Source organism: Mustelus asterias, chromosome 10 (genome assembly GCF_964213995.1).
Source record: "Mustelus asterias chromosome 10, sMusAst1.hap1.1, whole genome shotgun sequence".
Classification (NCBI taxonomy): Eukaryota; Metazoa; Chordata; class Chondrichthyes; order Carcharhiniformes; family Triakidae; genus Mustelus; species Mustelus asterias.
In genome coordinates, this window is record NC_135810.1 from 111,494,900 (window position 1) to 111,518,248 (window position 23,349).

Consider the following 23,349-nt stretch of genomic DNA (forward strand, 5'->3'; position numbering starts at 1 on the left):
TGACAATCGTTTTAATCAATTAATTGAATTTAAATTGCCCAAGGTGCAGTGGTGGGATTTGAACTCACATCACTGGACTATTGGTCCAGACTTCCAGACTATTCGGCCTGTAATATTACCATTCTGCTACTATCCCCTCGCGCAAATCTGATTGTGCGAAATTCCAACAACTGCTCTTTTAAAGCGGGGTCTGACCTGTCATAGGTTGATCCTTCCCGGCTTAAAAGACACTGAGGCAAATTGGAAACCACTAACTTTCAGAATCCACCCTGCGATTATTAAAATCATAGAACCATACAGTGCAGAAGAAGCCCTTTGGCCCATCGAGTCTGCACCGACAGGCGAGAAACATCTGATCTCCCACCTTTTCCCATTTACCAGCACTTGACCTGTTGCCTTGAATGTTATGGCGTGCCAAGTGCTCATCGAGGTATTTTTTAAAGGATGTGAGGCAACCCGCCTCCACCACCCTCCCAAGGAGTGCATTCCAGACCGTCACCATCCTCTGCATTAAAAAGTTTTTCCTCACATTCCCCTAAACCTTCCACCCCTCACCTTGAACTTATGTCCCCTCATGACTGATCCTTCAACCAAGGGGAACAGCTGCTCCCTATCCACCCTGTCCATGTCTCTCATAATCTTGTACACCTCAATCAGGTCGCTCCTCAGTCTTCTCTGCTCCAACGAAAACAACCTCTCCAACCTCTCTTCATAATGGCACGGTGGCACAGTGGTTAGAACTGCTGCCTCACAGCATCAGGGACCAGTTCCCTTCCACATTCCAAAGATGTGCGGGTTAGACGGATTGGCCATGCTAAATTGCCCCTTAGTGTCAGTGGGACTAGCTAGGGTAAATGCATGGGGTTATGGGGATAGGGTCTGGGTGGGATTGTGGTCGGTGCAGACTCAATGGGCCGAATGGCCTCCTTCTGCACTGTCGGGATTCTAAATGTTCCATCCCAGGCCAACATCCTGGTGAATTTCCTCTGCAATCTGTCCAGTGCAATCCTTCCTATAATGTGGCGACCAGAATGCTTGACGGGGTTGCCCACTCTGGTTGGAGAGCTTCCTGGAGGAATAGTCACATTGCCTTCATCACCTTCACCTCCATTACTTTCACAATTAATAAATTAAAGTGTTGGAAGAAAGTGGAAGCAAACTGCCCAGTTTTTAAACGCATTCTCGCGGCTGTAATTCACCGCAGTGGCCGGAGATTAACATTGAATTCCTAGTGTCACCGGGGCAATCCTGCAGTGTTGGCAACCCCGTGCCTTGTCCAAGAACCAATGTGAAATGGATTTTAAAGTTTAATGTTTATTTATTAGTGTTCACAAGTAAGGCTTACATTAACACTGCAATGAAGTTACTGTGAAATTCCCCTGGTCGCCACACTCCGGTGCCTGTTTGGGTACACTGAGGGAGAATTTAGCACGGCCAATGTTCTTCAGACATTTCCTCCCACAGTTCTTTCAGACTGTGGGAGGAAACCGGAGCACCCGGAGGAAACCCACGCAGACACGGGGAGAACGTGCAGACTCCACACAGACAGTGACCCAAGCCGGGAAGCGAACCCGGGTCCCTGGCACTGTGAGGCAGCAGTGCTAACCATTGTGCCATCGTGCCAGCCCAACAACATGGCTGATGGATAAAATGAACGGCTAATGGATAGAAATGACTGAGGGAAGGATTTGAGAAGAGTGTTGCTTTTGAGTGAGTGACTTGTATTCCCGTCTCACTGTGCTACACTGTCAGTGGAAGAATCGGCTCCCAAGTGTCCCTGTCACTGTTTGCTCACTCCAGGTTTTGTTTATTCCCGCTGGCAGGCTTTCATCGTCCTCTGTGACCTGCTGCTGATTTTCAGTCACGAGGTTCTCTCCGGCAGCTCAGAAAAGACGGAATCGTTTGCCTACATCCCAGAGTCCACCCTGCAGTCGGAGCTGGTGTCCTTTGTCCTGGATCATGTCTTCATAGCCCAAGAGAGGGAGCCTATCGACAGAGGTAAAGCAAGGATGGGATGGGGTGCAGGAGATTTTTAAAAGTTCATTCATAGGCGTCGCTGGCTGGGCCAGCATTTTTTGTCCATCCCTAGTTGCCCGAGGGCAGTTGAAAGTCAACCACATTGCTGTGGCTCTGGAGTCACATGTAGGCCAGACAGGGTAAGGACGGCAGATTTCCTTCCCTAAAGGGCATTAGTGAACCAGATGGGTTTTTCTGACAATCGGCAATGGTTTCATGGTCATCAGTAGCTTCTTAATTCCAGATTTTTTAAAAATTGATTCAAATTCCACCATCTGCCGTGCTGGGATTCGAACCCAGGTCCCCAGAATATTAGCTGAGTTTCTGGATTAATAGTCTACCTCTAGACCATTGCTTCCCCTCCCCTTAACTGGGTTGTTCCTTGGAAGAGCCGACGCGGACTCTGAGGGGCCAAATGGCCTCCTTCTGTGCTGCCCCATTCTACGATTCTATCCAATGATGGGACTCAGATCTCTGGGACCTTTTGATTTGATTTGATTTGTTGTTGTCATATGTATTGGGATACAGCGAAAAGTATTGTTTCTTGTGCGCTATACAGACAAAGCATACTGTTCATAGGGCACATAGGGGAGAAGGTTGATTTTTTAAGACATTTTACTGTGCCCATCCCAGTCCAACGCCGGCATCTCCACATCTTGAAATGTCTTGTCATAGAATGGTTCCAACACACGAGAAGGTCATTTGGCCCGTTGAGTTTGGGCTAGTTCTCTGCAAGAGCAACTCAACTCTGTCACTCTACAATCTGTTCTGAAGAAGAGTCTTATTGGACTCAAAGGGGGGAATTGTCCCATTCCGCCCGCCACGGGAATCGTAACGGGATGTTGGGGGTGGGGGAGGGGGGTGCGGACCATGCAAAGGTCCGTTGACCTCAGGCAGGACTTTCCGGTTTTGGGGTGAATGATGGGGCTGGAAAATCCTGCCCAAAAACGTGAACTCTGATTTCTCTCTCCACAGATGCTGCCAGACCCGCTGAGATTTTCCAGCACTTTCTGTTTCCTCACTCCGCGGTTTTGTTCTGTTAGTGGATGTAGTTTGTCTGACGACCACCAGATGGCAATCACATTCCATATCCGATTTATTTTGGTCTCTTGGTGAAGGGTGAAGTTTGATTGACGGTCTGTCCATATTGCGGAGGTGGGAAGGTCAGGGGGGGTGATTTGGGACACTGTTTCGTGCGGAGATTCCGGGCTTTTCTGACTCTTGAGCTTTTTAAAAAATATATATATATATTCATAATGGCATTTTATTCAAGAACCCAAAGGCTGAATTGGAATGTGACTATTGTCAAAAAATTCACATATAAACTAAATAATCAGGTTATAAACATGGAAACCTGTGACAATCCATGTAATAAAAATAACCAAAAGAATTAAGCAGGTAACAGCAAAGTGGTGGATGGAATATTAGAAGAAGGAATATAGAATTAAAATTATATTAAAATTAGCGTCCAGTACACTTTTCCTACATTACAAGCACTGTAATAATTTAAAATAATTTAAATACTGAGGACCTGATCCATGTAAAGACTATTGCTACATCGGTCCTCACCTCACTGGGATGAATCTAGTTGAACATCTGCGTTTCCTTGGTAGTTCTGCTCATGATGACCAGTTATTGAACAGATTGCAGGAGGAATTCTCTGAAATGAAAACAAATATTAATTCTTTTTGTTTGTAGAGTTTCGAGTTTTGTGACACAAAAAGCATTCATGTATCGATTCTAAGATCGATCTCAGTGCGTGCTCCTGTGTTCTTTTCATCCGGGCAGTTTGTGAGTGTGTAAGGCTAGGGAACCACACAGAGTGCCACACAGGGTCCCGCACAGGGTGCCGCACAGAGCGTCATACAGAGTGCCACACAGAGTGCCACACAGGGTACAGCACAGGGTACCACACAGAGTGCCTCACAGGGTACAGCACAGGGTACCACACAGAGTGCCTCACAGGGAACCACACAGAGTACAGCACAGAGTGCCACACAGAGTGCCGCACAGAGTGCCGCACAGAGTGCCGCACAGAGTGCCACACAGCATGCCACACAGGGAAAAACACAAGGTACCACGCAGGGAACCATGCAGGGAACCACACAGGGTGCCACACAGGGTACCACACAGGGAACCACACAGGGAACCACACAGGGAACCACACAGGGTGCCACACAGGGTACCACACAGAGATTGGGAAAGATCTGGAGGCAACATGGATAAACATTTTTTTACCCAGTGAGTTGGAAGGTATTGTCTGAAGTGACAGTGGAAGCTGATCGAATGGTGATCTCCAAAAGGGAAATGGACAAACACTCAGGCTGTGAGAAATCAGCAGGGTAGTGGGGTTAATTGGATAATTCTACCAAAGGTGCAACATGGGAACGATGGGCTGAATGGCCTTGTTTTCTTGCTGCAACATTCCATGATTCTATGTTAAAGTGTGTTGGGGGTGTAGCCTTGCGACATGGGAAGGGATTTGTAGCAGTTTTGGGGAAACCTATTGTAGATCTCAGTGTTCCCCTGTACTCTGTGAATCTATAGGGCAGCACGGTGGCACAGTGGTTAGCACTGCTGCCTCACAGCGCCAGGGACCTGGGTTCAATTCTAGCCTCGGGTCACTGTCTGTGTGGAGTCTGCACATTCTCCCTGTGTCTGCATGGGTTTCCTCCAGGTGCTCCAGTTTCCTCCCACAGTCCAAAAGATGTGCAGGTTAAGTGGATTGGCCATGCTAAATTGCCCCTTGGTGTGTCAAGATGTTTGATTTGAATCGATTTATTATTGTCACATGTATTAGTATACGGTGAAAAGTATTGTTTCTTGCGCACTATACAGACAAAGCATACCGTTCATAGAGAAGGAAAGGAGAGAGTGCAGAATGTAATGTTACAGTCATAGCTAGGGTGTAGAGAACGATCAACTTAATGTGAGGTAGGTCCATTCAAAAATCTGATGGCAGCAGGGAAGAAGCTGTTCTTAAGAGCATAAGAACATAAGAAATAGGAGCAGGAGCAGGCCATCTAGCCCCTCAAGCCTGCTCTGCCATTCAATAAGATCATGGCTGATCTGATAGTGGGTTCAGTTCTTGAGTCGGTTGGTACGTGTCCTCAGACTTTTTGTATCTTTTTCCCGACGGAAGAAGGTGGAAGAGTATATGTCCGGGGTGTGTGGGGTCCTTGATTATGTTGGCTGCTCTTCCGAGGCATCGGGAAGTGTAGACAGAGTCAATGGATGGGAGGCTGGTTTGCGTGATGGACTGGGCTTCATTCACGACCCTATGTAGTTTCTTGTGGTCTTGGGCAGAGCAGGAGCCATACCAAGCTGTGACACAACCAGAAAGAGTGCTTCCTATGGGTGGATTAGCGTGGTAAGTATGTGGGGTTATGGGGATAGGGCCTGGGTAAGATGCTCTGTCCGAGAGTCAGCGCAGAGTCGATGGGTTGAATGGCCTCCTTCTGCACTATAGGATTTCATTGATTCGATTTGCACTCAGGAACCATACACAGGCAAAGTCCTTGTGCTTCTGCTGCTGGTCAGTTGATGGCTGTGAGAAAGAACCTTCTTTAACAGCTCGGGATGTCTGAAACTTGTGGGGCAGTGGCCTTTTCACCCACGAACTGGGTTAAAGACTTTGCAAAGACTTTGAAAGCCCAGTGGCTTTCACCGCTGCAGAATTGATGGAAACTATAAATATCACACAGCTTTTCTGCTATTAAATGTAACAAACCTACAAGCGTTGTTTCTATAAATTAAATATCATAAGCAAATTATTAATTCGTACCAGAAATAGAAAATACGGGACTTTCACATTACCCCATTCGCAGTGTGGATGTAAAAGATGCCTTGGCACTATTTTGAAGAAGGAATAGGATATTCTGTCTGGTCCTGGGATGGGATGGTGGTAGAGTGGTTAGCACTTCTGCCTCACAGTACCAGGGACCCGGGTTCAATTTCCGGCCTCGGGTCACTGTCTGTGTGGAGTTTGCACGTTCTCCCCGTGTCTGCGTGGGTTTCTTCCCACAGTCCAAAGATGTGCGGGTTAGGTGGATTGGCGATGCTAAAATGTCTCTTAGTGTCCCAGGATGTGTAGGTTAGGTGGATTGGCCATGTTAAATTGTCCCTTAGTGTCCCAAGATGTGTAGGTTAGGGGGGTTAGCGGGGTGAATGTGTGGGGTTAAAGGAATGAGGCGGGGGTTGGGCCTGGGTAAGATACTCTGTCGGACAGTCAGGGCAGACTCGATGGGCTGAATGCACTGTAGGGATTCTATGATAAGTTGTATCCCTCAATCCACTACAGTAAATGATCTTAATGTTGTTTGTATGATCTTGCGTGTAAAATGGCTGCCATGTTTTCTACATTGGAAGAGAGACTATAATTTAAAGGTACATTATTGGCTGGAATTGTTCAAATTCGCCGATGGATAATGGATCAAATAGACAAAATCCATAGTTCCAGACCCTAATATGTAGTTAGCATTTACTGGAGAGCGGGGGAGAAATGGAATTGTGGGGACGAGGAGGTAGGAGAGATTCTTAAATTCACATCTTCCACGGGTCATGTCTTGATTTTTTTTGCTGAATTGAGTATTTTTATGCTGCATAAAGTTGAAATTTCTTTTTAATTAAAGATGCAAATCATCTTTATGTGTATACACTGGTAAAGTGAAAGTAAAGTTAAAAGTAAAGTTTATTGATTAGTCACAAGTAAAGCTTACATTAACACTGCAATGAAGTTACTGTGAAATTCCCCTAGTTGTCACAATCCAGTGCCTGTTCGGGTCAATGTGCCTAACCAGCACGTCTTTCAGACTGTGGGAGGAAACCGGGGCACCCGGAGGAAACCTATGCTGACACGGGGAGAACGAGCAAACTCCACACAGACAGTGACCCAAGCTGTGAATCGAACCCGGTTCCCTGGCGCTGTGAGGCAGCAGTGCTAACCACTGTGCCACTGTGCTGCCGTGCCACTGTGCCACTGTGCTGCCGTGCTGGCAGTGATTGCCGCGGGCTATAGTTCCAAGGCTGTGATAGGTTGTTAAATTACAAATAATGTATTTTTTAAAAATCAGCACAAAATGAAATGAATAATCCTTTTAAATTCTGCCATTTGCTTTGCAAAATTACTTTAAAAGTACAAAGAAAGTCAACAGCACGGTGGCACAGTGGTTAGCACTGCTGCCTCACAGCGCCAGGGACCCAGGTTCAATCCCAGCCTTGGGTCACTGTCTGTGTGGAGTTTGCATGTTCTTCCCATGTCTGCATGGGTGCTCCAGTTTCCTCCCACAGTCTGAAAGATTAGGTGGATTGGCCATGATAAATTGTCCCTCAGTGTCAGGGGGACTAAGGGGGTAAATACATGGTATTACGGGGATAGGGGCCTGGGTGGGCTTGTAGTTGGCACAGCCTCGATGTGTCGAATGGCCTCCTTCTGTGCTGTAGGGAGTCTACGATTCATTTTTATAATCGGACGTGAAAAGTAATAATAATTTATATCCACAATATTCGAGATGGGAACCTGTAAAACAGACATCGCTGTAACTGGCAGAATCCTTTCGCCTCATTTTGTTTTTGGGTTCAGGATGTTTCCGATGTGTGGAAAATGAGTATAAGCCGATAACATAATAAAACGCACAATGATGGTGTTGTGCTGGGAGAATCGGAAAGTGATATGAGGCTCCCTCTTTTGCTGGTGATTTTATTTTGTGAGTAACTTGTGGATTAGATGTCCTAATGGAATCTTCCTTTGCGGAGGCTTCGCTTCACTTAATCTAGACTATTAATAGAGAACTGCTCACGGAAACTTTAATAAAACACAGCTCAGACAAATTGAGAAAGGAGAAAAGGTTCTCCCGTTTATTAAAGAGATAAAATTCTTTTATATGTATCAAAGTAGAAGATGTTGCAGAAAACACGGTTTTAAAGTCCTGTAGATTGAAGGACGCAGTGTCTGGGAATCGAAAACCAGAGGCCGTAAGTAACGATTGTCAGTCATAAATCCAATTAAGAATTCAAAAGGATCTACTTTACCCTGACACTGACCAGGACGTGGAAAATGTGATCACATGGACTGGTTGAGGCAAATAGGTAGATGGAGAAACTAGGTTAGGTACATGAGGGAGAAAGGAATGGAAGGATGTGCTGGTATGGATGGATGAAATCAGATGGGAGGAGGCTTGTGTGGAGCACAAAGACCAGCATGGACCAGTTGGGCCGAATGGCCTGTTTCTGGGTTGTAGATTCCAGGAAATAAAGAACAAAGAGCAAAGAAAATTACAGCACAGGATTTTTTATTTGATTTATTGTCACATGTATTAACATACAGTGAAAAGTATTGTTTCTTGCGTGCTATACAGACAAACCATACCGTTCATAGAGAAGGAAAGGGGAGAGTACAGAATGTAGTGTTACAGTCATAGCTAGGGTGTAGAGAAAAACCAACTTAATGTGAGGTAGATCCATTCAAAAGTCTGATGGCAGCAGGGAAGAAGCTGTCCTTGTGTCGGTTGGTACGTGACCTCAGACTTTTGTATCTTTTTCCCGATGGAAGAAGGTGGAAGAGAGAATGTCCAGGCTGCGTGGGGTCCTTAATTATGCTGGCTGCTTTGCCCTAAGGCAGCTGGAAGTGTAGACAGAGTCAATGGATGGGAGGCTGGTTTGCGTGATAGGTTGGGCTACATTGGGCATTGGGCGGACACACTGGGAACGTTTAAGACTTATCTAGATAGCCACATGAATGGAGTGGGAATGGAGGGATACAAAAGAATGGTCTAGTTTGGACCAGGGAGCGGCACGGGCTTGGAGGGCCGAAGGGCCTGTTCCTGTGCTGTATTGTTCTTTGTTCTTTGTTCTTATTCACGATCTTTTGTAGTTCCTTGCGGTCTTGGGCAGAGCAGGAGCCATACCAAGCTGTGATATAACCAGAAAGAATGCTTTCTATGGTGCATCTGTAAAGGTTGGTGAGAATCGTAGCTGACGTGTCAAATTTCCTTAGTCTCCTGAGAAAGTAGAGGCGTTGGTGGGCTTTCTTAACTGTAGTGTTGGCATGGGGGGACCAGGACAGGTTGTTGGTGATCTGGACACCTAAAAACTTGAAGCTCTCAACCCTTTCTACTTCGTCCCCGTTGATGTAGACAGGGGCATGTTTTCCTTTACGCTTCCTGAAGTTGATGACAATCTCCTTCATTTTGTTGACATTGAGGGAGAGATTATTGTTGCTGCACCAGTTCACCAGATTCTCTATCTCATTCCTGTACTCTGTCTCATCACTGTTTGAGATCCGATCCACTACAGTATTGTCAGCAAACTTGAAAATCGAATTGGAGGGGAATTTGGCCGCAGTCATAGGTGTATAAGGAGTATAGTAGGGGGCTGAGAACACAGCCTTGTGGGGAACCGGTGTTGAGGATGATCATGGAGGAGGTGTTGTCACCTATCCTTACTGATTGTAGTCTGTGGGTTAGGAAGTTCAGGATCCAGTCGCAGAGCCCTTCGGCCGTCCAAGCCTGCATCGACCATGTTGCCTGTCTGAACTAAAACCCCCTACCCTACCGGGGACCATATCCCTCTATTCCCATCCTATTCATGTATTTGTCAAGACGCCCCTTAAAAGTCACTTTTACCTGCTTCCTGCTTCCACTACCTCCCCCGGTAACAAGTTCCAGGCACAAATGTCATGAATGTTAGCATGAGCTAATTCTGTGATGAATCTTGGGTTAGAATTCTCTGACCTCATTCGCCACCGCTGCCAGCGAGAATGGAGCATTTGGCGCTCAGCCAAGTCTTCATTCACAGCAGCGGGACTGGAGAATCCCAGCCGTGGGCGAGGTCGGAGAATTCTGGTCCTTGATCTAAACACAGGGCGAGGGGGCGGACCATAGAAAGGTCCATTGATCTCGGGCAGGAATTTCTGGTTTTGGGACGAGTGCGGCTGGAAAATCCCGCCTCGGGATAATGTCGGAAAGAAGAGGAGTGGATAGGTTATTGTATTTCTCGAGCCAAGTTCAGAGTGTTATTGATAAAATAGAGGCAGAAGGAGAGAAAAGCAATATTGGATTGAAAGATATCTTTGAGGCTTGAGTTGACTCTAATATCACCCATTGGACAATAAGCTTACTGGCATCGATTGGACCTCTCAGTCTTACCGCTCTCATTTTGTTACAGATGAAGAACGCAAAGTGGGCAAGTTACACAAGAGGAGAAACCTTCTTGCTGCCTTCTGTAAGTTAATAGTCTTCAGTGTGGTGGAGATGCACATTGCTGCGGATATCTTCAAACAGTACATCAAGGTAAGGATTCCTGACTAGATACTAATTTAACATCATTCATCCTGGTCATGGAGGGAGTGCAGTGAAGATTCACCAGACTGATTCCTGGGGTGGCAGGGTTGTCGTATGAGGAGAGATTGTGTCAAGCGGAGAATTAGTGCTGCACTCTCTTGTGTCTCCTTTCTCAGGCACAGTACCCAAAACTGAACACGGTCCTCCAAATGGGGTCTGACCAAAACTCTGTATGACTGAAGCATAAAGTAAAATTTATTTATTAGTCACGAGTTGGCTTACATTAACACTGCAATGAAGTTACTGTGAAAATCCCCTAGTTGCCACACTCCGGCACTTGTTCGGGTACACTGAGGGAGAATTTAGCATGGCCAATGCACCTAACCAGCATGTCTTTCACACTGTGGGAGGCAACTGGAGCACCCGGAGGAAACCCACGTAGTCACGGGGAGAATGTGCAGATTCCACACAGACAGTGACTCGAACCAGGAATTGAACCTGGGTTCCTGGGGCTGTGAGGCCGCAGTGCTAACCACTGTGCCACCGTGCCGCCCTTCCCATTTCAGCCCACTTGAGATAAGGAAGATGTTAAATGGTCCCATTTGAAACCAATGATGTAGCACAGTTTGATTCTGCGTAAAGCTCCCTCTTCCGAGGGCACAGCCTAAGAATAAAGGGACGACGACACTTTATTACTGAGGTGAGGAGGAATTTCTTCAGTCAGAGGGTTGGTGAATCTGTGGAATTCATTGTCACAGAATGCTGTGGAGTCCAGGTCATTGAGTGTCTTAAAGCAGAGACAGATAGGTTCTTGATTGGTAAGGGGATCAAGGGTTAAAGGGAAAGGGTGGGAAAATGGGGTGAGAAACTTATCAGCCATTGAATGGCGGAGCAGACTCATTGGGCCGAATGGCCTAATTATCCTCCTATATCTTATGGTCCTCCATGCCCAGTCATATACCTCAAGGCTAAGTTTAGAAGAGCATTCCCGACTGCACGACTATGTTTTACTCAGCTGCCTTCTCTGGAGTATGATAAGCAATTTAGTGCCAATTTGTACTGAGTGAGAAGGAGCTGTGCACAGTCAGCCCAGTCGCCACTCAGGGACAGACTGATGCTGTCCAGAATCATTTCATTTAAGGCTTCCCAGGGATGAAGCTTTCATCTTATTAGTCCAGGCTGAATTATAATGGGGGTGGGGGGGCAGTTTTCATCTGATATCACCGGTGGTGTAACAAAAAAGGTAAATGAGTCTTACACCTGTGTACGACACTGTAACTCACGCAGTATGTACCTGTTTCTCACCAGTATTACATTGACTACGGAGACATCATTAAAGAAACGCTCAGCAGGACGAGACAGATTGATAAAATTCAGTGTGCAAAGACCCTGATTCAGAGCTTGAAGCAGGTGAGGATCCCTTGTGAATGAATTTGTAGAACGCAGGGAGCTCCAGCCTCAGGGACCATGCAGTAAGTCTAGTAATGCGACCATTCCCCCGAACTAAAATGCAGTTCCCGATCTCAATATCCCCGTCAGCTGTCCCCACTCTGCTCACCATACCACTTGAACCTTACTGATCATCGGCACGAATAAAGTTCACAAGTGGCAGAAGGACTGATGGGTTGTTATAATCTAGAACGTTCTGCCCGGAAGGCTGGGGGATGCAGGTTCAGTGGTAATTATCAAAAGGGAACTGGGTATAGGCCTGAAAAGGAAGACATTGCAGCACCCCTGGAGTGGGATTAATTGGTTACTTACTTTTAAAGAGCATATGATGGGCCGAATAGCCTCCTTCTGCTCTTTGGTACAAAACCTGTACCAGGGCTCACCTGAATTTGCTCCCGGATTATAGTCAATGCCAAGGGTGAGAAAAACGTCACTGAGTTTGTTAAAGTGATTCATGGGATGTGAGCCTCACTGGCACGTTTCAATGTTTCATACAATCATAGAATCCCCACAGTGCAGAAGGAGGCCATTCAGCCCATCGAGCCTGCACTGACCACAATCCCACCCAGGCCCTGTTCCCGTAACCCCATTAATCCCCCTGACACAAAGGGGCAATTTAGCGTGGCCAATCAACCTAACCTGCACATCTTTGGATTGTGGGAGGAAACCGGAGCACCCGGAGGAAACCCACGCAGATACGGGGAGGATGTGCAAACTCCACACAGGCAGTCACCCGAGGCCAGAATGGAACCCGGGTCCCTGACGCTGTGAGGCAACAATGCTAACCACCGTGCCGCCCTGTTTATTCCCCATCCCTAGATGTCCTTGAGAAGGTGATGGTGAGCACCTTCCCAAGGCATCGCAGCCCGCAGAGTGAAGCAGCTCCAATGGGTGGGATTTTTGCAGCCTCGCTCATCCCGAAACTGTAAAATCCCGCCCGAGGTCAACAGATCTTTCCATTGTCCGCCCCCCCTCGTCCGCTCCGATTCCCGTGGGCGGGTGGGGTGGTCAAATTCCGGCTAATAAATTTGGATTGCCACTTCTTTCTCTCTCTGTCTCAGGGTTACAGCGCCTGCGTTCCATTTTTATTTGTGACCATTTTGAGCACTTTGTAAATTACTCGAAAGAAGTCATTTAAATCCCTTCCTCTGGTATGTTTTGGCAGAGCTGTTGTTGAGTCGTGGTTAATTTACGCCTCTTTCTCTGCTTTGTGGCAATGTTGTGTGAACGTGTGCTGCTTACTCAGTGTTATTGACCGCAGACAACAATTCCTTAGTCTTTTTGAGCTGTTACTCTGAAGTCTCCCTTGGTTCTTGGGCAGACTGTAGACATGGAAGGGGTTGGGGGGGGGGAGGGGGGGGGAGTGGTGGCGGGGTGGTGGCAGGGGAGGGGGGATAGTGTAGAATTCTCTAATCTCCCCGCGGCGTGTTTCTCATAGTAGGCGGCAGCGCGCAGTTCACCGGCAATGGGATCTTTTGGTCCTGCCATTGTCAATGGACCTGATGATCTTGCCGGCGTGAACAGCCGGAGAGTTCTGGCCAACGCTCTGGTATCTGCTTAACACTTATACATCTAAGCAGGTTACAGAGTAGGCAGAGTTTGGAATGGATTAACACACCTTCCAATTAAACCCTAATTTGATGTGAATTATTCAATAGAAGTCACTGATATATAAAGGTGGCACTGGGTGGTTGGTGGAGAATTGTGCGTGGAGTTGGATCAAAGAAATAAAGGTATTTTATGAAGAAGCCGAACTCGCGTCTCCTTTACTTTACTGCAACCGAGAGGCTCAAACAGGCTGGTGGCCCCTAGGTATAATCCCAACCTCTCTGTCAGGTCCAACCACTTCTCTCAGAGGGTCGTGAATCAGTGGAACTCACTGCCCCAGAGTGCAGCGGAGACAAAATCACTTAACAGATTCAACAAAGTGATAGATATGTTTCAGATGAAAAGTGGGATAAAGGGCTTTGGGGAGCCGGCAGGAAAGTGGAGCTGAGACCGGGATAAGATCAGCTATGATTGTGTTAAATGGCGGAGCGGACTCAAAGGGCTCAATTTCTGACTCCTGCTGCTAGTTCCTATGTTCTAACACTTTGTCATTGGTACATCAAAGAACAAGAACAAAGAACAAAGAACAATACAGCACAGGAACAGGCCCTTCGGCCCTCCAAGCCCGCGCCGCTCCCCGGTCCAGGATTGAATCCTGAATCCAGGATCCCCGCCCAATTTTCCAGCCTATCTACATACCAATATCCTATCCACCGAGCTGTCCCTCACAGCTACGATGCTTTGTTCATTACAACCTATTAACTCACCCCCACCCCCCCCATTCCAGACCATGTGATCTCCAGGGAGAGGCGAAAACCCAGAGTGAAAACCCCAGGGCCAATATGGGGAAAAAAAAATCTGGGAAATTCCTCTCCGACCCCCTGAGGCGATCGAAACGACTCCAGGAGATCACACTGGCCCTGATCGGAAAATGCTTCCCAACCCTAGTCATTTCCACTTCCACGAACACCATATGAATTCCCTGCCCCCGAGACAGGTTCCCAACTATCCGCAGTCTCGCACTGTACTGGCCCAGCAAGATGATCATAGAATGAAGCCTTGAAACGAGAAACGAGGAACAATTAGCCCGCGCCGCTCCCTGGTCCAAACTAGACCACTCTTTTGTATCCCTCCATTCCCACTCCGTTCATATAGCTGTCTAGATAAGTCTTAAACGTTCCCAGTGTGTCCGCCTCCACCACCTTGCCCGGCAACCCATTCCAGGCCCCCACGACCCTCTGTGTGAAATATGTCCTTCTGATATCTGTGTTAAACCTCCCCCCCTTCACCTTGAACCTATGACCCCTCGTGAACGTCACCACCGACCCGGGGAAAAGCTTCCCACCGTTCACCCTATCTATGCCTTTCATAATTTTATACACCTCTATTAAGTCTCCCCTCATCCTCCGTCTTTTCAAGGAGAACAACCCCAGTTTCCCCAATCTCTCCTCATAACCAAGCCCCTCCATACCAGGCAACATCCTGGTAAACCTCCTCTGTACTCTCTCCAAAGCCTCCACGTCCTTCTGGTAGTGTGGCGACCAGAACTGGACGCAGTATTCCAAATGCGGCCGAACCAACGTTCTATACATCTGCAACATCAGACCCCAACTCTTATACTCTATGCCCCGTCCTATAAAGGCAAGCATGCCATATGCCTTCTTCACCACTTCATTGCCTGTATTGGCATATCCCATTTGTTAAGCCTTTATCCACAGTCAGTATTTGGGTTTTTAGCTACTGATTTTTAAAAATCATTTGTGTTGCAGCAATGTGGGGAAGCAAATCCCCTCTGAGTTTCTCAACCCTTGTTAACTGAGACTGAAGACTTTGGCATTTAATTATTCATTGGCTTGTTGTTGCAGCTATTCAATGAGCTATTGCAAGGCCAAGCTTCCTGTTTGGACAGATGGTCCCAACCCTTCACCAGCATCAAGGATTTGGCCCGACGTTTCTCGCTGATGTTTGGCTTGGACCAGCTGAAAACCAGAGAAGCGATGGCCATGCTGCATAAGTATAACTCTCTTCCCTAACCCTCCTCACTGAATGTTGTCCTGTGTTAAGGTTTCTTTATTCTGCACCGCCCCTTACTTGCTTTGTCGGACTGATTTCACATCATCTCTCTTGACAGAAACGGCATTGAATTTGCCTTCAAAGATGACAATACCAAGGGTCGGAATCAGCCTCCCCTCAACCTGGCTTTTCTGGACATCTTGAGTGAGTTTTCCCCCAAGCTGCTGAAAACAGACAAAAGAACCGTGTAAGTGAATCATTAACCCTCACTGACAAATGGAATGCCTCCTGAGATGGTCATCCCATTATACGTAGAATATACCCTGCATAACCTGGCCCTTCAGCCTCACTAATCCCTGTTGGCCTCAAGCTGCACTCTGACTGAAGCACTCTGCTGACATTGCTAACTACTAGATTGCTGTCATCCTTTTTATGCTGTTTTATTGTTTATTTGGGCAGAACACTCTCTGCTTACTTCTTTACCTCTGTTTGGTTGCTCAGACACCTACTTAGAGCCAACAGCTGTGTGAATGATGTAACTGAAAGCGCATAAGCTAAGGTCACATCACTGCTGTAAAGGCTGATGGGATTGTTGGCTTTACAAATAGAGCCAAAGGGATTGCAATTTGTCTTGGGTCTTTAACATAAAGAGGGGTGGCACAGTGGTTAGCACTGCTGCCTCACAGCAAGAGTTTTAACAACACCAGGTTAAAGTCCAACAGGTTTATTTGGTAGCAAATACCATCAGCTTTCGGAGCGCTGCTCCTTCGTCAGATGGACATTTCCACTCCATCTGACGAAGGAGCAGCGCTCTGAAAGCTGATGGTATTTGCTACCAAATAAACCTGTTGGACTTTAACCTGGTGTTGTTAAAACTCTTACTGTGTTCACCCCAGTCCAACGCCGGCATCTCCACATCATGACTACCATCGACGCCTCACAATGCCAGAGACCAGGGTTCAATTCCGGCCTTGGGTGAATGTGTGGAGTCTACACATTCTCCCTGTTTCTGTGTGGGTTTCCTCTGGGTGCTCCAATTTGCTCCAACACTCCAAAGATGTGTGGATTAGGTTGATTGGCCATGCTAAATTGCCCCTTGGTGTCAAGGGGATTAGCAGGGTAAATAAGTGGGGTTACAGGGATAGGGCCTGGGTGGGATTGTTGTCGGTGCAGGCTCAATGGGCTGAATGGCCTCCTCTTGCACTGTAGGGATTCCTTGGTTCTATGATTCAATCCCTGAATGAGAAACAATGAGACTGATGGAGAAATATCAGGGGAGTGGGACTAATTAGCTCTTGCAAAGATCCAGCCTACACACAATGGCTGAATGGTCTCCTGAGCTCTTTGATCCTTCGAATCCTGCCACCTCTGGAATTTTGCCGTCGCCAGGACCAAGAGTGGACTCCGATAGTGTCGCCTGATTACTTAGTGCCTTGCGATCTTACGTCAGGCAACCAATTAACAGAGGTGGCCCTAAGGGTGGATGGCTGGTGGCCTCACCAGGGGCCTCTCCACAGGATTGCTTGTGGCTGAGGCCTTCCCATCCCCACAGCTCCCGGATAGGGGAGGGGTTTAGAGGAACCGGACACAATATTCTAATTGTGGTCTGACCAGAATTTTGTAAAGGTACAAGATAACTTGCCCTGCTTTTTCACTCAGTAACCCTATTTATGAAGCCCAAGATCCCAATTGCTTTGCCAACCACTCTCTCGACACGTTATGCCACCTTTTCAAAGATTTATGTGCCTGAATCTCCAGCTTTGTCTGTTCCAGTTCTGGAGAGAGTGCAGAGGAGGTTTACAAGAACGTTGCCAGGACTAGAAAAGTGTAGCCTCGAGGAGAAATTGGATGGGTTGGGGTTATTTTCCTTGGAACAAAGAAAGCTGAGGGGTGACCTAATAGCAGTGTACAAAATTAAGAGGGGAAGAGAGAGTGGACAGGATAACATTGTTTCTCTTGGTGGAGAATTCTAGAACCAGGGGACATAGATTCAAGATAAGTGGCAGTTGGTGCAGAGGGGATATGAGGAAGAACTTTTTTTACGCAGAGGATGGTAGGTATCTGGAATTTGCTGCCCGTGTTGGTGATGGCGGTAGAGACCCTAAACTCTTTTAAAAAGTACCTGTACCTGCACCTTAAGTGCTATAAGCTACAGGGTATGGGCCAGGTGCAGGAAGGTGGAATGAGAAAGTACACCTGGGTGTCCTCAGGCAGGCATGGACAAGATGGGCCGAATGGCCTCCTTCTGTGCTGTAACTTTTCTATGGTTCTATGTATGGAGGGGATAAGTAGGGATCTCAGATGCAAGCGTTGTGAATTGGAAATGGGTGCTTTCTCCTGACACATCTCTTCAATGGTTTCCAACATTTAGTTGAGTCTCACTTTCTGCTCAGGTACAATTACCTGGAGAGGTTTGTAACGGACCAAATGGCAGCAGAGAATGGAGAGGAGTGGCTTCCGCTGATTGCGTACCGAAGGTCCTTGTTGGATTGCAGAGATGATGACACGGACTCCACGGACAGCAGTGACAGAAGTGCCCCGACTCCAGTACAACAAAGCCCCAAGACAACGTCTTTGAAAAGGAAAATGGAAATCGGTATGCACCTAAATAAATGCTTTCTGTTCTCCCTTCCTGCTTAACTATTAAAATGCTCATGCTGTCCTAACTTATTCTTCCCTGAGACTGCAGAACATCCATTGGAATCTTATCACCAGAGATTATTAGCTTATTGTCCATGTAGGTTCCTCCCCTGTTACCTAGGAAACCTAACTGACATCATTATCACTGTCCAAGGCCATAGTTAACACCTGTGATTTTTAATTGGTGAAAGGCGTCACTCTTTCTCTGGAACCGGGGCCTCCTTTATTAGCTTGAGAGACTGCTCCAGCCTCGCTACCTATGAACGAATTTACTCCCTTAAATGCCAGGCTTATTAAACTATATATCCAAAAACAGATAGGAGAAGCTGCCTTTCTATGCTCCATCGTATTGAAAGAATTTGGTCTGTCTGCCACTGTTTCCCATCACGCTGCATTCAGAATGAAGTTGGCCAAGGCGCACAATACACATATATTGAAAATACAATTTAAGCTGATAATACTTGGTTAATTTGTGGTTATACAGTTTATGATACCTTTGCAGTTTATAATGTCTCTGCATATTTTGTTCCAAGCACATTGTGAATTCTCACCATATATAAGACACTTTATAATTACCTTAACCATGTCTACTTATTATCGTAAAACTAAAATGAAGGGCCTCATACTAAGAATTCTATACTGCTCCCTATCACAGAGGATGGTGTGAGTGAGACAGGAGGGAATGAGGAGCAGAGCATGAAGACCTCAGCCAGTTCTCTGACGCCTCGGTTAATGTCCACGGTACGGAGAGAAACTCTGAAACGGGGGAATCACACAAAGGAGCATCGGTTGGAAAAGGATGGGACGCCGTCGCTCCACAGGTATACTGACATTTAGAACTTTCCTTTCCTCTGCTACTTTGTCAACTGCTGCGTTTGATTTTCAAGCAATAGCTAGATTCCATGGAGATCTGTTTTTTTGATGTGGCTGCTCCAGTTATGTATCTGGTCAATGGTGACCCAAGAATTGAGGAATTCAGCAATACGGTTGAACATCAAGATGGTTAGATTCTTTCTCGTTAGAGATGGCCATTGCCTGGCATTTGTGTGGTGTGAATGGTACGTACCATTTATCATACCAAGCCTGAATGTTGACCAAGTCTTGCTGCCTTTGGACACAAACTGCTTCAGTGTCTGAGGAGTTGTGAATTATTTTTGATTTGATTTGATTTATTATTGTCACATGTATTAGTATACAGTGAAAAGTATTGTTTCTTGCCCGCAATACAGACAAAGCATACCATTCATAGAGAAGGAAACGAGAGTGCAGAATGTGGTGTTACAGTCAAAGCTAGGGTGTCGAGCAAGATCAACTTCATGCAAAAGTTTGATGGCAGCAGGGAAGAAGCTGTTCTTGAGTCGGTTGGTACGTGACCTCAGACTTTTGTATCTTTTTCCTGAAGGAAGAAGGTGGAAGAGAGAATGTCCGGGGTGTGTGGGGTCCTTGATTATGTTGGCTGCTTTGCCGAGGCAGCGGGAAGTGTAGACAGAGTCAATGGATGGGAGGCTGGTTTGTGTGATGGATTGGACATTGCGCAATCATTAGTGAACATCCTTTAGTCTGATCTTACGATGGAGAAAAAGTCATTGATGAATTAGCTGAAGATGGTTGAGCCTAGGGTACTACACTGAGGGATGGCTGGAGGGATGTTCTGGGGCTCAGATGAATGACCTGTAGCAACCACACCTTCTCCCTTTGTGCAAGGTGTGACTCCAACCAGTGGAGAGATTTCCCCTTAATTCCCATTGACTTTAATTTTGCTTGGGCTCCTTGATGCCACACTCAATCAAATGTTGCTTTGGTGTCAAGGGTTGTCACTCGCCTCACCTCACCTCTGAAATACAGCTCTTTAATGAGATGATATATGATTGAGGGTAATAGCCAAGAGTTTGCAGTCAGAGGTAAAGGAACAGCGCTTGCCATTAACCTCGTTGATAACTGCCCAAGTTTTTTGTGGGCTTTTGAGTGGTGACATGTTCTCATAGGGTATCTGATCCAATGCTGCACCCTTTATAGGGTACCTGTGAACAGGACATGAGACAGCAAGGATCTTCAATCAATTAGATCAAAGAATCATTAATAAGACCAAATCTAAATCAGGAATCATCAGTTAGATTTGAATTATGAACAAAAAAGCATAATAAAGATTGGAAAGAGAGAGAGGGAGATAAGAGACAGAGGGGGGAAATTTCCTGCCCCGCCCGCCACGGGAATCATAGAGGGTGAGGGGTGGACCATACGAAGATCTGACTTCTGGTGGGATTTTCCAGTTTTGGGGTGAGCGTGGCCGGACAGTCCTGCCCAGCGAGATTTTTAAAATCCCCAACGTTCATTACATTTTGAAGGAATGAGACCCTACACTTGTTAAAATAAATTTTCAAGGCCAGAGAGATTGTTTGGTAGTAATTATCACTTATCGTGCTGTTTTTGAAAAAAGACAAGCTACTTATGGTTGCACCAGCCACAACCTGTTTTTGCTGTGTTTAGGTAATAAGTGGATAAATACCACAATTTATCCGGGTTATCGATTTCAGAGCCCAAGCTATTGGTGAAGGCTGTTGCGGCCCAGCCAGTGGAGGAGCAGGGTGCCTGACAGCAACTTTTGGATGTCTGAGTTTAAATGTGCATGTGCGGACTCCAGCAGTTGATGTCTGATTTACTGGGTAATGATGACGAACAGTCGACAACCTCACCATTTATTATTCTCAACAACAAACTCTGGGCCATTGTGAATCAATGTGTTTTTGAAAGTGAAATCAAAATGTCTGCATTCCTGCCGAAGGCAAGTTGCACTAAAACACAATGGACTCTTGTTTCAGTGAGTTTGGGGCCACAGCAATGGGGAGCACAGATGAACTGATGGAAGAAGATAGAGCAAGATCAGTCGAAGGTGACCTTGATGATTTGAATGAAATATTGGATATTGATAACGATTGACACAAACTTGGTAAGTCCCAGAATGAGTCTATCTCATTTCTGTTGGCCAAAAGCTTTGTAAACCGTTGATTGAAAAGTGAAAGCGGATTCCGAGGGAAAACTAATATTTACTCTTCCAATAAAATTGCTGTGTATATCGAAGCAATTTTTTTGCTTCCAAAAAGAGGTTGCAATATCTCTCTTTTGTGATTTCTGTGGTGAGGACTGTAAATAATAGCTTGATTACATTGCCTGAGCGTTCACAGATGGAGCTGATTTTTGAAATCATGTGTCTGCTTGAGCAGCGATGAAATAGAACTAAGAACGGCTGGTAACACGATGAAAGGCAGCCCATCTATCTCGAGCAGCTGTTTGTGTCACCACGCTGTAAATGTACAACACTGGAGATTTTACACGACCCGCTTCACATTAAGTTCAGTGCTTGTCAAAACTGAGTGATGTTGGCACTAGGGAATTTGGAACACACAGCTCCAGCCTCCAAGTCTTTCAGAAGAGCCCCTCACACCCCCCACCTCCCCTTCTGGGTGGATGTAAAAGAACCCATGGTTATTCCGTAGAACACATTAAGAAGTCTCACAACACCAGGTTAAAGTCCAACAGGTTTATTTGGTAGCAAAAGCCACTAGCTTTTGGAGCGCTGCTCCTTCGTCAGGTGAGTGGGATTTCAGTTCATAAACAGGGCATATAAAGACACAAACTCAGTTTACAAAATAATGGTTGGAATGCGAGTCTTTACAGGTAATCAAATCTTAAAGGTGCAGACAATGTGAGTGGAGAGAGGGTTAAGCACAGGTTAAAGAGATGTGTATTGTCTCCAGCCAGGACAGTTAGTGAGATTTTGCAAGCTCAGGCAAGTCGTGGGGGTTACAGATAGTGTGACATGAACCCAAGATCCCGGTTGAGGCTGTCCTCATGTGTGCGGAACTTGGCAATCAGTTTCTGCTCAGCGTTTCTGCACTGTCGTGTGTCATGAAGGCCGCCTTGGAGAACGCTTACCCGAAGATCAGAGGCCGAATGCCTGTAACCGCTGAAGTGTTCCCCAACAGGAAGAGAACACTCTTGCCTGGTGATTGTCGAGCAGTGTTCATTCATCCGTTGTCGTAGCGTCTGCATGGTCTCCCCAATGTACCATGCCTCGGGACTTCCTTTCCTGCAGCATATCAGGTAGACAACGTTGGCCGAGTTGCAAGAGTATGTACCATGTACCTGGTAGATGGTATTCTCACATGAGATGATGGCATCTGTGTCGATGATCTGGCACGTCTTGCAGAGGTTGCTGTGGCAGGGTTGTGTGGTGTCGTGGGCACTGTTCTTCTGAAGGCTGGGTAGTTTGCTGCGGACAATGGTCTGTTTGAGGTTGTGCGGGTGTTTGAAGGCAAGAAGTGGGGGTGTGGGGATGGCCTTGGTGAGATGTTCGTCTTCATCAATGACATGTTGAAGGCTCTGGAGAAGATGTCGTAGCTTCTCTGGTCCGGGGAAGTAATGGATGACTGTTGTGGGAAAATCACCACTCGGAGTCAGACTTAAAGATTCAACATGCAGTTTTATCGGACAAAGCTTTGGGAGAAGCGCTGGGCTCTCCGCAGTGCACGCAGTCACCTTCTCAATTTTACAATGGCAGTTGAGCATCTTTTATACATTTTCAAATAATAGACAAGTACGGACATCGGCAGTTATCATATCGTTATACATAGAGTAGATACATTTATGCATTTATGTCCCCCATCAACGACTGATCTTGTTACCAAAACTCATTGTTTTGGTTCTGCTTTATCTCAAGCTAAGGTGCCTCAAGGTCTGATCTATTTCCTGCAGTAATTTAGACACTAACAGGTTTTAACTCGCTGTGCAATGTCTGTGCCCAAGTCAGCACATCTTAATGTCTTTTCCCAGAGTCCATTTTGTGCCAGGTAACCATCTTGTATCCTTTAATTTTGAGTTTACGCCAACAACGACGAAGGGTACTCTGTCCGCCGTGCCCCGTGTTTGTCTTCTGAGGAGGTCGGTGCGGTTTTTCGCTGTGGTGCGTCGGAACTGTTGATTGATGAGTCGAGCGCCATATCCTGTTCTTATGAGGGCATCTTTCAGCATCTGGAGGTGTCTGTTGCGATCCTCCTCACTCAAGCAGATCCTGTGTATACGGAGGGCTTGTCCGTAGGGGATGGCTTCTTTAATGTGTTTAACGTGTATTCCGTAGAAGGGCAGGGGAGTTATCCTCGGCCCTAGAATTATTCCTCACCAAACATCACAAAAACAGAATGATCTGGTCATAAGTTCATAGGTTCATTAGATATAGGAGCAGCATTAGGCCATTCAGCCCATCGAGTCTGCTCCGCCATTTGATCATGGTTGATATGCTCCCCATAACCCTTCAACTCATTACCAATTAAGATCTAACTCCTCCTTAAATTTACTCACTGACCCAGCATCCACCACACTTTGGGGCAGCGAATTCCACAGATTCACA

General features: G+C 46.4%; 1 protein-coding gene across 2 annotated transcripts in view; it reads left to right on the forward strand.

Moving 5' to 3' along the window:
- Positions 1 to 23,349, forward strand: part of LOC144499868 (cohesin subunit SA-2) — a 121,871-nt gene that overhangs the window by 93,028 nt on the left and 5,494 nt on the right. Inside the window, exons 25-32 of one of the 2 annotated variants that reach the window (XM_078222465.1) lie at positions 1,824 to 1,998; positions 10,180 to 10,304; positions 11,604 to 11,705; positions 15,158 to 15,306; positions 15,424 to 15,552; positions 17,699 to 17,901; positions 18,601 to 18,766; positions 20,765 to 20,892. In XM_078222465.1, the coding sequence (XP_078078591.1) occupies positions 1,824 to 1,998; positions 10,180 to 10,304; positions 11,604 to 11,705; positions 15,158 to 15,306; positions 15,424 to 15,552; positions 17,699 to 17,901; positions 18,601 to 18,766; positions 20,765 to 20,882 (1,167 nt within the window). In that variant the 3' untranslated portion in view covers positions 20,883 to 20,892. The remainder of the gene's footprint in view (positions 1 to 1,823; positions 1,999 to 10,179; positions 10,305 to 11,603; positions 11,706 to 15,157; positions 15,307 to 15,423; positions 15,553 to 17,698; positions 17,902 to 18,600; positions 18,767 to 20,764; positions 20,893 to 23,349) is intronic. The other variant, XM_078222466.1, reaches the window with a different exon arrangement.